This window comes from Apostichopus japonicus, chromosome 23 (assembly GCF_037975245.1).
Source record: "Apostichopus japonicus isolate 1M-3 chromosome 23, ASM3797524v1, whole genome shotgun sequence".
In the NCBI taxonomy this organism is placed as follows: Eukaryota; Metazoa; Echinodermata; class Holothuroidea; order Aspidochirotida; family Stichopodidae; genus Apostichopus; species Apostichopus japonicus.
The window spans coordinates 12,142,387-12,157,749 of record NC_092583.1 but is presented as its reverse complement, the minus strand read 5'-3'; the positions used below and the strand labels follow the sequence as shown (position 1 = coordinate 12,157,749).

General features: G+C 37.0%; 1 protein-coding gene across 3 annotated transcripts in view; it reads left to right on the top strand.

Annotated features, from left to right (window-relative positions):
• LOC139964723 (MAGUK p55 subfamily member 7-like) overlaps window positions 1–15,363 on the top strand; it is a 37,269-nt gene extending 21,906 nt beyond the window's left edge. For all 3 annotated transcript variants that reach the window (XM_071966585.1, XM_071966582.1, XM_071966583.1), the window contains 8 exons: window positions 968–1,164; window positions 1,618–1,697; window positions 2,351–2,437; window positions 3,423–3,509; window positions 7,806–7,886; window positions 8,752–8,954; window positions 9,263–9,403; window positions 10,248–15,363. In XM_071966585.1, the coding sequence (XP_071822686.1) occupies window positions 968–1,164; window positions 1,618–1,697; window positions 2,351–2,437; window positions 3,423–3,509; window positions 7,806–7,886; window positions 8,752–8,954; window positions 9,263–9,403; window positions 10,248–10,424 (1,053 nt within the window). In that variant the 3' untranslated portion in view covers window positions 10,425–15,363. The remainder of the gene's footprint in view (window positions 1–967; window positions 1,165–1,617; window positions 1,698–2,350; window positions 2,438–3,422; window positions 3,510–7,805; window positions 7,887–8,751; window positions 8,955–9,262; window positions 9,404–10,247) is intronic.

The window sequence follows — 15,363 nt, the reverse complement described above, 5'->3', positions numbered from 1 at the left end:
AAGAAAATACTATGTTTTCCCATTGCATTTTGCATAGCATCTGAGGAATTGACCCAATTTTAGGGTCTGTGTAGTAGGCTATACAGTCCAGTCGTTTTAATTGATTAACCTCCATTGTTTGAAAGTTCATGACAAACTATAAAGTGTTCTGGAAATACAACGTGGACAGATAAATAGTGGATTTTGATAGACAATCTACATCGTATTAATTTAGTGCCTATAGTCGCCGTTTATAAAAGATCGACTCTGGTGACATTTTTAATGCCTGTGGTCGCAGTGTTAGTTGCTTTGAGACAGTGTACCTACAATATTAACACGTCCTGAATTGCTGAAATTATTTGTGCAAACAAAATCTTTCTTTTCTCCTATAGACAAAACAGTCTTGAAGTCATGTTGATAATATGGCAGATGAAATATTAAAAATTATTTTGTTCTTGAAGAGAAATAAAAGCAATGGTTCAGTTGACATGGGACTCACTCTTTATATTGGATGACAAAATATCAAATTATTTGATAAATAGGGCAAAAATGTGAAAAGAACAGAATGCAACGGTTGGAGTTGGGTCGATAGATATCTGTCAATGTGACTAACCCTAGTGGGAAGCAGTTGTAATAGCCAGTTATTGCATGGTTTTAGGGGGAGGGGGTGGTGGTGGAAAAGTTGGAAAGATGGGGAAGGGAAGATAATTTTAAGAGGCCAAAGTAGAGTAATTTATAGAAAGGAGAAGTTATGGTTATCCATAAGATTACATTTTAATACTCTTTAGCATCGTTTCTGTCTTAAATTTAGCAAAACTGTGTATGTTTTTTGGTTCTTTTCGACAGAGACAGCTTGACTGTAGCTGTGAAAGTTTTTCAGCTGATTTTTCAAGTTACATGAAAAAATGTTAAATGCTTTTATGTTGAAATGACATGAAAAATAAAATAAAATGATTTAATTTATTTATACATCATTCAACCCCCACAGGTCAACATGCTGACATATTTTGACTTTGATCCATACCAGGACGGTGCCATTCCCTGCCCCGAGGCGGGCCTACCGTTCCGGTCGGGCGATATCTTGAGAATCGTCGAACAGACGGATTCTGATTGGTGGCAGGCCAGGAAGGAAGGGGAGAGAGGCCTAAGGGCTGGTCTCGTACCAAGCAAACCCTTCCAAATCAGGTGGGCTTGTGAAGCAATAATGATATTTATGACATTTTATCAGGTTAATATTTGATTTGATTTGATTTGTTTTTATATAGCGCTTTACACCAGGGATAGGTCTCAAAGCGCTTTACAGACGTAATATTACCCCTGGTCAATGATAACCTGTCCCAGAGACAATCCCTCCAGTCGGCAGCAGTTATATATACTGCGCCCAATGACAAGTTACCTCACAGGTACCCATTTAACCCCTGGGTGGAGAGAGGCAAGTGAGACAAACCATCTTGCCCAAGGACACAATGTAATGAACTAGGCATGAATCGAACCGGCAATCCTTGGATCACAAGTCCGACGCCGTAGCCAATTGGCCACCACGCTCTCTAAATATTTTTTTCTTAATAATTAAGTTTATTAAGAAAACATCTCTTTCTTTTCTCTTTCTCTCCCTCTCCCTCTCTTTGTCACCCTAAGACGAGAAATGCAGAAACGATTGAACAATCCTATCATGGTAGAGAATACGATAGCCGGTCAGGATGCCTTTCAGAGAGGAGGTAAGCGGCAAGAAACAAGTTGTGTGTGTCTGTGTCTATTGTGTGAAGGGAGGGGGGGGGGTGTGGTAGGTAGGGAGGGGAGGGGAGGGAATTGACAGGGGGAAGGTGTCCTCCCAGTGTATTCTACAAGCATGAGCTTTTCCGCGAATTCGCGGAATATCCGTGATTTCTTTTCTACCTCGGGGACAAAAACTATTATCCTAACACACTATAGCATACGCAAACTGGAGCCTATACCGCAATTTTTGCATAGTTCCGTGATTGTTTCTTTTCAACCCCAGGCTCATCCCTGATTTTACAGTGCACCCCCACACACTGCTTACGTCAAATCTCCTTTATAGACCACAACTTTCCCGTCGGTGGTCAGTATAGAAGCAATATCCAATTTCAAGTGTTTCTTGACGGAGTAGAGATTGTTCTGTTTTTAATAGACAAAAAGTGTGTTCCTTTTATTTTGAAGTGGAAGGGGAGGGAGAGAGGGCTTCAACTTCTCCCCCTCCTCCCCCCACTGTGTCCCTCCCCATTATTCACTTGGTGGTCCTTGCATACCCCTTGAATACTTCAGTAATAATTCTGATGTTATCTGTAAATATGCCTCTTTTTTTTTGTTTCTCTTTTCTTTTTTTAATTTGACCATTTTTTCACACCTCCAGGAATTCGTGTTTCGAGTCGAAGCAGCTTCCGAAGAAACAGAACCAAGATGAAGAAGGTTCTGTACAATCCAACTCCAGCACAACAAAGTAGGGTACCCAGGATTTTAAACTAGGAAGTACTATGTAGGGAAGATTGCTTTGTATTTTGCCATACTTATATATCTTGGCAGGAAGGGGTGAAAAGGGGAAGGTGTTAACACTGAGGTATCCTCTGGTAGAAGTATTAAAAGTGGTCAGTAAGATATTCCTCCTTCGATTGCTTTCCTGTTTCTGTTCTAATGTTCTTCTAGTGGGTTCTTATTTCTTTTTCAAAACTGAGACATAGAAGCAAACATTTTGTAAGCATTCCCACTCCCAGGGGAAAAGTAAATTGGTAGTGTGGTCCGTGGAGTTGGTTATAAACTATCATCGTCTCTCTTGTGCTAATCGTGGGTAAAGCCCTTTGTACTGGATTTTGGGAGTTTTAAGATCGCGGCTCGCTGCCAGACAGAACAGAAGAATTGTGGATATTCGGAAATTGTGTGCATATGCAATATTTTATATTTAGCACTACAACTGATCGAAAAGTTACCGGTGTTAAGTTGTGACGGCTTTAGCTGGGAAAACTGGACGTGTTAAAGGCTGCCTGATTGGCAGCCAACAAAGTGCGGTGGTTCACATAATACTAAAAAGTCTTACTAAATCTAGCCAATCACAAGGATATCATTTGGCATGTGACCTACTGTATAAAACAAGCACTGGTTTGTTATTAATACTGAAGCAGTCATTGTGTGCAGTCATCACCCGTTTCAGTGCACAGAGGTCAGTCAGTTGTAGGACTTGAAACAATGAGAGATAAAAACATGATAAATTAATCCTTGTTGATTTTGGCTGGCTATAGGGCATCAAGCTTGTGTAATATATCTGTAAAATAGAACTTTGAGGTCGAGAAAGTTTTGAATTGCAGAAAAAGATGGAATAGAGATTTACGTTATTGTCGAAGTTCTTCGTTTTGAAGATATATACAATATAGCGTTTCTTTGAAATGAAAAGCAAGAAAACAGTTGTTTTTTTCGTTTTTTCCTTGTAATAGAAATAGATCCCGAAGACATTCCTGTTTACGAAGAGGTTACTCTCTACCAGTCCAATTCGTTCAACCCCCGGCCAGTTGTTCTCGTTGGTGAGTTCAAAACTGAATTTCTATCTTGGACGTGGAAAAAAATTGTCGAAGCACGCTCGACCATCCAAGGATCAATAAGTACCCGAAAAACATTGTCACGTATTACATACTTATAGTCGCCCACATTGGCCCTAGAAGAAGTGAAAATAGTCTGTTTTCTTGTTAACTCACTCACCTGTCTCCTGATACATCCGCACTCAGATCTACCTAGATCTGGAACAGGGTTGTCCAACCTTTTACAGAGGAGGGCCACATGGAATGATTATGATGAAGGAGGGGCCGCATGAACCCTACGCTTGATTTCCGTTTTTTTGCCCGAAGCCCAAGGCAACAAAATGTGAGCACTGTGCGCGGAGCGCACTGATTTATTGTCCTTCCTGATAAAACAGATAAAAAGTTCAGCTGAGAGAGTGTCACATAAACCGACCTGTATGCAATTTTTTTGGACCCAGAAGGTTCGAATGATTGATTATATAGCTTCAAATTGTTATCAATAAATCTGCTCACTAAAATTTCGCACCGTAGAGCATCTCTGGCGGGCCGGACGCAACCCTGCGGCGGGCCGGACTGTGGCCCGCGGGCCGTAGGTTGGACAACCCTGATCTAGAAGGATTAGGGCAACAGACTTGTAAAGGGCCAACGGGAGCATATTGCCAATGCATATTGCCAAATGTTATCAGTCTTTCTAAAGCTCGGTTAATGGGAGTTCATATTTATAAAGAGACAGGTAAGTATCATAGTTTATAGATACCCAGAAGAGTTAGTATTGGTGTAAGATGACTTCAAAAGGTTTGAAAAATGAAACGATACTTGAAATATAATCAAGTTTGTGGGCCGGGGCACAAAATTTTCTAAATCGGTTAGACAGTTTATTATCACTATTTCACATGGAAAAACCTAGTGGTTGAAATAACGTAGTGTATCCAATTGATGTATTAATATTACAGGGCTTGGTCTAGTGTTTTAAATCTGACTGAAGCTAGCCAATCTGGGAGCTCTAATATGAGCTACTTCTCCAAACTTTTCACCACATTTCTGCAGACACGGTCAATTGGTCGTTGGCAGGGTCTTTGGTCATTTCTGTAACTTGTTCAAAGTTAGCAGAATCTGAAACAGTTACAGTTACTCCAACGCTTTCTGAAATTTCAGCGATTGATATTCTTTGTCGACTCTATTGTATTACTGTCTGCTGCCCTCTATTTTCAATGTACCATTGGATAGCTACAGTACCATGGTGTTAGTTTGTCTAAGAATTAAAAAAAAAAAATCGTCATCGTTTCTGCTGTTTCGCACTTTGGGATGGTTAATATGCCAGAGATTAGCTGACCAAACCACAGACAGCCCCTTTAAATATTAGAAGACTTGATCAAGTCATATTTTGCTCTCATTGGTTAAACCTAAAAATGCTTGGTATATACTTAAATGGTCAAAGGTCAAAATGATAAACATCACGAGTTTCAAAACTAAGAATTTGACCTCTTTGCTTTTCTTAAACACATGTTGGGTGTATCCTAGTAAATATTCATTTCAGTTCTGATAAATGTAGCTCGATCATAAACAGTCAAAATAGATCCTTTTCCTTCATTGAGAACATTGAAAATAGCATCACTTTGTGTACAACTTATTATGTGTTATCAAAGGCACTAATACAAATGACCTACTGTAGAAAGAAAAAAAAAATATTCATAAATATTTAAATTTGAATTCTTAAAATCTAGCATGACAACTGTAGTTGCTAAGGTGAATACAGAAACACCTTCTTTTTTTTAAGTTAAGGTAGTGAAGAGTCCAAGTAGATGTTTTTTTTAAAGATATTGTAATGTGGATAATTTTAGTAGTTTTCCAAGAAATTGAAATGCAGCTGTCATTGTATTAGGTCAACATAGCAACAGAGATCCTTGCTTACTGTACTAGAACAATGAAAAAACCTTGTTGTCTCCACTGGGATTCTCATATATATATATATATATATATATATATATATATATATATATATATATATATATATATATATATATATATATATATATATATAGCTATATGTATATATATATATATATATATATGATAGATGGCATTAATTCCAGGTGAAGAGTGCTCAATATACTTGGGTATAGAGCTGGATAGATATAAATAATGTACACTCGTACAAAGTTTGCGCTATTACTCTAGTTTCATGCTTCTTCGCAATCGTCATTAGCTATCTGAAGAAGCATGAAACTCGAGTAATAGCGCAAACTTTGTACGAGTGTACATTATTTATATTTATATATATATATATATATATATATATATGTATATGTATATATATATATATCTATAAATATGTATATCTCACACAAGGAAGCAAATCAATAACAGCAGAGAGTGCTCAATACTGGAATAGAGCAATAATACCCACACGTTCATTATACAAGTTACACTGTCATTTATTCCCCCCCCCCCCCCCTCGGAGTTGCACACATGTTTACACAGCGATCCTCAGGCAATAATAATCTAAAATACGCCATGAACTGAACAGACTACTTCTATTTCTTTTTTTCGCACGGTTTAGCGGTTTGCCGTTGCCATGACGGCAGAGCGATGTAAGCTCTGATCTCCCATTGATCTTTGTCTGCTTTCATGCAGAGGATTTCAAGCTTTTCTTCTTTACACAGATAACATACGCCAGACTCATGCTGGCATGTTAGATTGTCTAAGGATTTCAGTTTTGAATAAGGATTTAAGGCTTGAATAGTTAATTTTTTTCTTGTCTTTTCATTTCCCATATATTCTTGATAGCTCTGTTTTCTTTTCCATAATATTTATTTCTGAATGATTTGGTATGAATGTAAAATCCCTATTGACAGGTGCCAATGTAATTTCTTCCTATCGTAGGTAGCAGAATTAACTGTGGCCTTATATATGACAGCACTGACTAGGCCCTTCCCATGTAGGGGAGGGGGACCCAAAGTTTTGTCTCTGTCGTTACAGGTTTTTGTGGGTTCACATGTTTGTTTTTTTGTTTCTTTCATTATTTCGGCGTGGTGAGACTTTAAGATCGAGTTCTTATTTTTCATGCAGCTGTAGCTTTAATTGATTGTTTTTCTGTTGAATATTTTTGAGGAATTCAACCCCGACAATAGCTTTCACATTCCTACCGTATGGTGGATTTGAACCATGTAATTTTTTCTACCGCGGTTTGTTTTGCTATTCTTCGACTGATCGGTCGTAACGGCATGCTCTTCAACGCTTTAATCATATCATATCAGGTGTCCACCATGCTGAAGACTTCTTGGTTCGCAAGAAAGCACAGAGATTATTTTCTATATCACAGGAGGGATATGTTTGATGATGGTTGGCAGATGGTTGGACTGCACATTTACGTACACTGGTTCATGATTGGGTTTTCTGTATGGTTTGGTGTTGTTTGTGCCAGTGTCTTGGTTCGGTGTAAAGTCAAGGAAGTTAGCCGACCATAGATTTTTGTTCGGACAGTAATGTCCAGCCGGAAAGATTGGAAGATCTTCATGAGTTCTTTTTCTCTTGTGCGATCAGCGTCTGCTTCCTGAATGATTTTTATTTATATTTGAAGAAGTAACGCGTTGGAAATATATATATAACACAAATTCTTGTCCCAATTAAGGTTATTTTTAGAAGAAAAGTATACAACGTGTGATAGATAATCACTTTGCCTGTGGTCGTGACAGACTTCTTACAATACCTTCTTTTTTTTTTCTTATACTTCTTTTTTCTTATTTTTAACTTTGCAAACAGCGGAAATTAAAAGTAGGTACATTATTAATGATGATTAATATCTCGTCTCCATGTGCGTGGTTACCAGTTTCTCTAATAGAAGGTCAAATCTCCAATTAAAATGACAAAACAGAAACCCCAAAACGTGACAGAGTGACTTTTGGTTTTCCATTATCACGTTTATCAACACATTGGCATCGTTTCCTTTTGTTCAGGGACATAATCAGTTTTGACATTTGGATTCATTATCTGAAGTAAGATTAAGGTGGTGATGGTGTACTCTGTGTTTGGTTTTTTTTTAATATTTTTTTTTGTTTGGTTTTTTGTCCACTCTGTTTTTGCTGCTATATAAGGTAAGTTCAAACTTTTCGGTGATGAATTTGAACATGAAATATATCAGGTTAATTTATGAATGTTATTTTCATCATTGCATTTACTTTATAGTGTTAATTTTTGTTTTGTCCCTTTCTAAATATATAACGTTGCATTTTCTTCTAATGAAACTCTCGTTAAGAATGGAACCCTCTTATTGATGCAAACTTTTTCGTTTAACACCGGCAGGTCCACCTGGTGTCGGGAAGAATATGTTGAAAGACAGACTCATATCTAGCGATTCTGACCACTACAGACTTGCCCTCCCTCGTGAGTGTTAATTTGCTCTTTTTTATCAAAAAAATTTCAACTGATTTCAAAACAGCAGCAGAATGCATTTTCATCATCAAAACCTACATGAACCACATTCCTACTTCCTATGAGGTTCACTGAAGGTTAGTAGAAAAAGTCGAATATTTGGAATGGAAGGGTATTAATTATTACAACAATAAGTACAAACTATTATAATAATTATTATTAATTAGTTGTATAATTATTTTCATGCTGAGTAACCTTGTTGTGTTTGTGAGAAGAAATCTGGGAGAGTGTCTTATGTAGAATAAAATCAAGTTTTTGAAAAGTAAACTTTTTTTTCAATTTTTGGAGATATGACTGATTTAACCATCCTTCACATGCACGGCTGAAGACTTGGTCAAGTCTAAACATGTGACATCATCAAGCCGCATGTTAAAAAAAATTCCTTTTTTTTTCTTATTTATTACAATATCATATCACAGATATAAAAAAAAATTGGCGGACCCAGACATTTTTTTTTCTTGTTATATAGTACAGCCCTCAAACGTAGCAAAATGTTTTCTTTTTAATGTCTAGTTTGGGGGAGTTGTTCTTCCCAAAATACTTTATCATTTGAGCTAAAGATAACGGTTTGATAGTTATCACTTTTAATGACGGCTTCTCATAATAAGCTCAATGGCTTCTCAGTTTTCTAAAATGATAATCGGGCAAACGTTCCACCGGGACTCGTTTAACATGAGCACGATCCCTGTCGCGTGACTTTAATACGATGATGGGTGTGGGGGTGTACGTCTCATTTTAACTTTTGTTTACAGGAGTTTTTCTTCTAATGAGCATGTTATCGATGATTATGTTTCGATGTATTCCTTAACCGAAACAGACACGTCCAGGCCGAAGAAGCTGCTGGAACATGACGGCGTGGACTATTATTTTGTATCGAGAACAATCATGGAGACGGCGATCAGAGGCAACAGACTGATAGAGTACGGCGAGTACAAAGGTCATCTCTATGGGGTCAGCTTTAGAGCAGTGAGAAGGGTCGTAGAGGAGGGTCGAGTTTGCGTCATCACCGTCCATCCTCAGGTCCGTTCATAATCCTGTTTAAGAACAAAACTCGCAAATCACGGACAAACATTTTCTGACATTCGACCGACATATCACGATCATAATATTAGTTTGTATTGTTTTGCATGCCCGGTGTAATAACGACGGTAGCGTGGTTATTGAAATGGGTTTCGGCAGGAATGATACACCTGCCTTGTATTAAATTCTCAGAGTACCCCACCCCACCACAAGGCATTTAAAATGTTCACAGTTACAGCTTTCTTTTAACAGCATTATTTTTCACAAAAAAATGAATTGATTTTACTTGTTTACCGTTTGTCTCGCAGTCGTTGAAAGCACTTCGATCGGGAGAGTTGAAGCCCTTCGTCGTTTTCATCAAGCCACCGTCTCTGCCAGTCTTACGAGAGACTCGAGCTGCGGTCAATGCCAAGGCATCTTTAGAGAGACTCAACGAGAGGGCGTTTGTCGTAAGTTCTTTGAGATTTTTTCTGGAGCCGCTATCCAGATAATAGCTCGTCTGAAAATGTCGTTCTCGACTGATCAAAGAGGGGACATGCTCTAGAGCAACAACCTGATGAAATTTGAATTCAAATCCCACGTAACGTTTTTTCCGAGATAACTCTATTTTAAAGTTGACTCGCTTTGTACCTCAAGTGGTAGGTGTGAGGGTGTGAAGCACACCAATAAATTTCTTTTAATGTTTTGGCTCGGTGTTTACGTCATCCGATTTTCTACTTTAATGCCGGGACGCATCAAAATATGAAACTTACTTTCGTTTCATCCGTGTATTGTTAAACTTCACATCACTTTAGGTAAAAGTTAAGTGAAAAGTTAAGCGAAAATCAAAGACAAAGGTCATAATAAGCAAAACAAAACACATTCCTATCAGTGTGCAACTGTGACATCATCAATTGCCTAATTAATGGGAAGCTCCTTTAAGGATAACTTGTTGATGAAGTAAAAAAAAATTTAAAAAAAACAGAAATAACACACATGTTTGATATTGGTCTACTGACCATAATTGTCTTTCGTCTACCTTTCGATATTCTGCTCATTTGAAGCTGAATATAAGTACTAGAATTGATGGAAACCGAAACCCTTTAGGAAGATTACCCCCTCCTCCCCCCCTCCCCACCTTCACCCTCGCCAGATGCCTCACATTTTCACTACCCCCCCTTGTTCTTCTCATTTTGCTGTGTCCCCACACCTTAAACTGTCTGACGAAGCCTGTGTTTCTATTAGGCCTAAGCATCACCCCCCCCCTCACCCCCAGCCACTATTTATCTGTTTTTCTTTTTCGATTACCGGCAGGAAGAAGATCTAATCGAAATGGTGGATGTCGGGCAGAAAATGGAGTACCTCTACCGACACCATTTTGATGTCACCATCGTGAACGACAACGCCCAAAAAGCCTTCAAGGAGTTGGTGACAGCTGTCACCACAATGGAAAGGGAGCCTCAGTGGGTTCCCAACAGCTGGCTGAGGTAGCTTCATTATGTAATTAATTAATTAATTGATTGATTAATTAACGGCCTACCTGTCAGGTCACAAAGATGGATTTGGTGATTAGATACACAAACCAACATTTTTCGGAAGGTGTGTGATAATGTTATTGTTTTGCGATTTCGTGAATTCACCGTCTATTCGTGGCACGATGAAAGTAAAGACACTCTTCTGCTTATGTCAGTCGTGACCAAATGTCTTTTCATAAAAATAACTAATAACTTCTTGTTTTGTAAATATTTCTAACACAGTAATGCTGTTCTGTAGTTGAATCAGTTTCGAAGAGTTAATTCACATATTTTTATTCTTTTTTTTTGAGAGGGGGTGGGTGGATGGGGCAGGGTGTTGGGGGTATGATCCAATTGAAAAAAAAGTTGCTTTGTGGTGTTTCCATTCCATCACAGATTTTTTTGCGCAATCTTCACAAAAATTAATCAAAACATCGCCACAGCTGAAACAGCAAGAGAATAAACCTACAGAGACCCAAATTACATCTTTCTTTAATAAAACAAATAGTTGATGCTGTATTCACAGTTTTCATGTGTTTTTAGAAGTTACATTGCTGGGATGCCATTAATAAGTGGTTAAATTTACAGATGTGAAAGGGTTCGCACATGTGATTTGCTGCGGTGCGGGAGGTCATAATTGAGTGTCTGGTAATTTTCGAAAAGTGCCTCATGGTTTATGAAATGCAATAATTTCACAATATATGCAGAATCAACATTTGAAACTGGATTTTATTTTGCTACAAAAAGAATTGGGAATGGTTTTCCTTGTTTAAAAACACCAAAACAAAATTCAAAATCGAAGTATGTAAAAAACTGTGTATCATTTAACCTAAACTGATGCAATTTGTGTTATTAATTAAGTTAAATTTGGTATCCTCGAAATTGGACATAATTGTTTTTAAATGTTGTATACACGTATTGCTAAAGGGGGGGAAAAAAACGCATTGGGTAAGGGAAATTGGATAATTGCCTCCTTTGACACCCCTTCTCATACACCCATGAAAAGGAATAGATCATGGGAAAAGAGTTGGGTTGTAAGTACTTGAGATTTATTGATATTAGTATTTGGATGGCAACGATCTCGGTACCGTGTAGACCATGAAAAATAAAGAGCTGTAGGGCATTAATGTAAGATTCAAGTGTGTTATTACTAATAATTTTGTTTTAAAACTTATAGAAGTGTCTCTTTTCAGTTTTCGCTGTGTTTAAATTTATGATTAGTTAGTAGAGGCCAGATTTGGGGAGTAAAAATGTAATGCACATAACAGGGAATAGCCATTGGGTAGCACCTGTGAGTATTAGTAGTAGTAGTAGTACAAGTACAACAGCATGAGTATGAGTACACACAGAATTACCCATTGGATTGAGTGCAAGGCTCTAAGAATGAGTATGAGTACACACAGAAGTACCCATTGGATTGAGTACAAGGCTCTAAGAATGAGTATGAGTACACACAGAAGTACCCATTGGATTGAGTACAAGGCTCTAAGAATGAGTATGAGTACACACAGAATTACCCATTGGATTGAGTACAAGGCTCTAAGAATGAGTGTGAGTACACACAGAATTACCCATTGGATTGAGTTCAAGGCTCTAAGAATGAGTATGAGTACACACAGAAGTACCCATTGGATTGAGTACAAGGGTCTAAGAATGAGTGTGAGTACACACAGAAGTACCCATTGGATTGAGTACAAGGCTCTAAGAATGAGTACTCAAATCTTGCACCAGTTTCTGTACTAATTTTCCAAAATGTCTAGAGTATCAGAACGAGTACAAATCCATGAGGAGACCTCCGAGGTACGCATCACTTTTTTGCCTAAAAATACGAGCACAACTTTTTTTTAACCTTTTTAAAATAATGGAAGGTTTCATGTTGTGAAGGTGATGAACGTCTATAGGAATATATAACAGACAGCTCCTCTAAATATACTGTATATGGTGTATCATATATAGGACAAACTATGTATAAATCTTTCATGTAATATAAGACATCAATTCATTGACTTAAAACAAGCTCACAACTCATTTGTTTATCAATATCAATATCCATTCAATTGCAAATAACATGTCGTCTTTATTCAGCGTGGTCATAAATAATTAGACATGATTTGTTGACGTAGCGTTCATTTTTTTCTATGTATTTTGTATATAGATGGGTTCAGTGAGGTTTTGGTATATTTTTGTAAATAGATAAATCTGTAGAGTCCATTATATGAGATGGGTTTCAAACACCCCACAGAAAAAGAAAAAAAAAATTGTATTTTGTCGCGATTTGTATTCTGATAGATAAATAAGTTATCTCAGTTTGATATCACAAAAATTTCTAGTTTGGTTATCAACATTTTTTTTATTTTTTTTTTTACTTACGCCTTCAAAATCTAGCTGCCGTCACAACCATTTATGTATTCTGTCGTATTCGCTAAAAATATCTTTATATATTTTACCTTTATGGAGTCCAAAGGGACGTGGTAAAGATCGCTTATTTATGATAGAGTCTTTCACTTATGGATACCAAGTTTAAGGATTGGTACATTTTTGTAACAAAATTGGTTTACAAATTATAAAAATCTTGGATACAACTTTGCTGAAGACTGTTACCGAGATGGACTTATTCCTGAGATATATTCAATATTTTAAAACCTGTTGAGTAGTGGGATTTGTTGAGCGAGCTGTAGGCATCGCCAGGCTTATTTAATTACAGCTTATGTCTGAATGCCCCTGGCATCTCAGTAATTATCTTATCATGCTCAAAATACAACTGTCTTATCAACATTGTTAAATGTCGCTTCTTCACTGTCAAGCTATTCATAATACTTCTGCCTATGTCCAATGAACAGTTTTATGGTTTGTACATTTTCGGCATTTAAGACAATCCTAGGTATCATAAAAGCCAACCTTGGATTTTTTTTTTTTTTTTTTGGGGGGGGGGGAGAAAGCAGGGGTTCCGGAAGTAGTTTGATGCATATAAAGTCTGATTCTGTACTCTGTTGTAAAGCTTAAAACACACTTTAAGTTTGACTCAATTTTTTCCCTTGTGCCCCAATAAATTTGTGGGGGAAGGTACTGTACCTCGTGGTGATGTGATTGTAGACTTACCTATATACTGAAAATGACAATTTATGCCATAAAGATAAATATCAGATAGTGGGTGATTATGAATGGACTACATGCAGACTCTTTTAAGTTCCTTTTTTTGATGAAACATTGATGATTTCAAATGTCTGGATGCAGTTTCTCGGTCATGTAAATTTGTGAAATCTACCTTCCTCTTCTCTCATTACTTCGAATCGAGAAAGTTCTTCATTGAGCTATATAATGGCAACCTAAACCCACTTGTAATGTTTTAACCTATGTGTTCAAATCTTGTAGTTCCCATAGGTACAGGACTTTGTTCTGTAGAAGTGATATTTGAATTTTCCTGTTGGTATTTCCGTGGTTCGAATAACCATTGTTGAGCTGAAATCAATGTTAGTATTTAGTATTTAGGTAATGTAAGTTGGCAAAGTAGTGGAACGTAACCTTTTTTTGTTCGCAAAGTAGTGAAAGCGACCTTCTTGTTAGCTCGCAAAGTAGTGGAACGCGACCTGTTTTTTGTAAGTTCGCAAAGTGTGTGGAACGCGACATTTTTTGTAAGTTCCAAAGTTGTGGAACGCAACCTTTTTTTTGTAAGTTTGCAAACTAGTGGAACGCGACCTGTTTATTGAAGTTCCCAAAGAAGTGGAAACGCGATCTTTTTTTCTTTTATTTTTTTCTTCTTTATCATCATCAAATCGCTTAAGTCCTAAACAAAGTCTTGTATCGGCTTGTTTGAACTTGTACACAACTCCCAAGAGGGATAACATATTTCTAACTGTTTTAATGGTATCGTTTTGTTTGTCAAAATCATCCGCTCTATCTCTTAAATTATCGATGATGTATACGGTTGCGTTTCTGATAGTGGGTTAGTAGATAGCAGATAAGATCTCAACAGGCTGTGTTTATGGTCGCAATGATACCCGAAATCCCAGATAAAGTATTCTCTAATGCTAACATACGTTTTCTTGTTCAATATATGGATTTTCCAATTCATTACAATTTCACACATATATGAAATATTTTTAATTGCCTCGGTCATTTAATCCATTTCATGTAACAGAGTTCTGTTCAAAGTATATCTGTCCAGAACCGGCCTTTTCACAAATTTCGAGTTGGTTAGCATCATGTTTGATCACTAGAGTAAGGCAAATATGTCACCAAACAGAACTAGTATTGTTTGATACAGGTGACAAACGCCTACAGTGGAATTACGACCTTCCTTACCGGTTTCGAACCTCTGGACATACAATCAGCGTCCATGGCCTAGTGGGTACGGTGTCCGCATATAAAGAGGGAGGCCCGGGTTCGAATCCCGGTGGAGGCTGGAAGTTTATATATATATATATATATAATATATTTAATATATATATATATATGTATATATTTACTTAATATATATAAAAAATGAAATAAGTATGTTTGTCTCTGGCCAATAGATTAATATACAGCACACAAGAAACAGACCATTTACCCCAAAACCTGTATATTTGTTGTTAATCTGATATGGCATAATAATCTGTTTCATTGTGGGCAAAACAATTATAACTTGGCGTATATTAGTTCTAGTGGGTTGCCCAAGGTGGTTTTCAGGGTTATGTTGATAGAAAATCATATCATAGGGAACCTCATCGGTTTGTGATCTTTTTGTAAAGATTTTTTTTTCGCAAAGCTTTAAGAATATTCTAAATTGCGAAATTTACGTGAGAATTGCTACAGTTTGTTACATTTATATCGGCTCCTTTTAAAGGAGTATGATCAATCAATATGTATATTTTGCACAATTATATACTTGTAATATGGCAACAATAAAACGCTGCACCTTTAATAAAAAAAAAAAA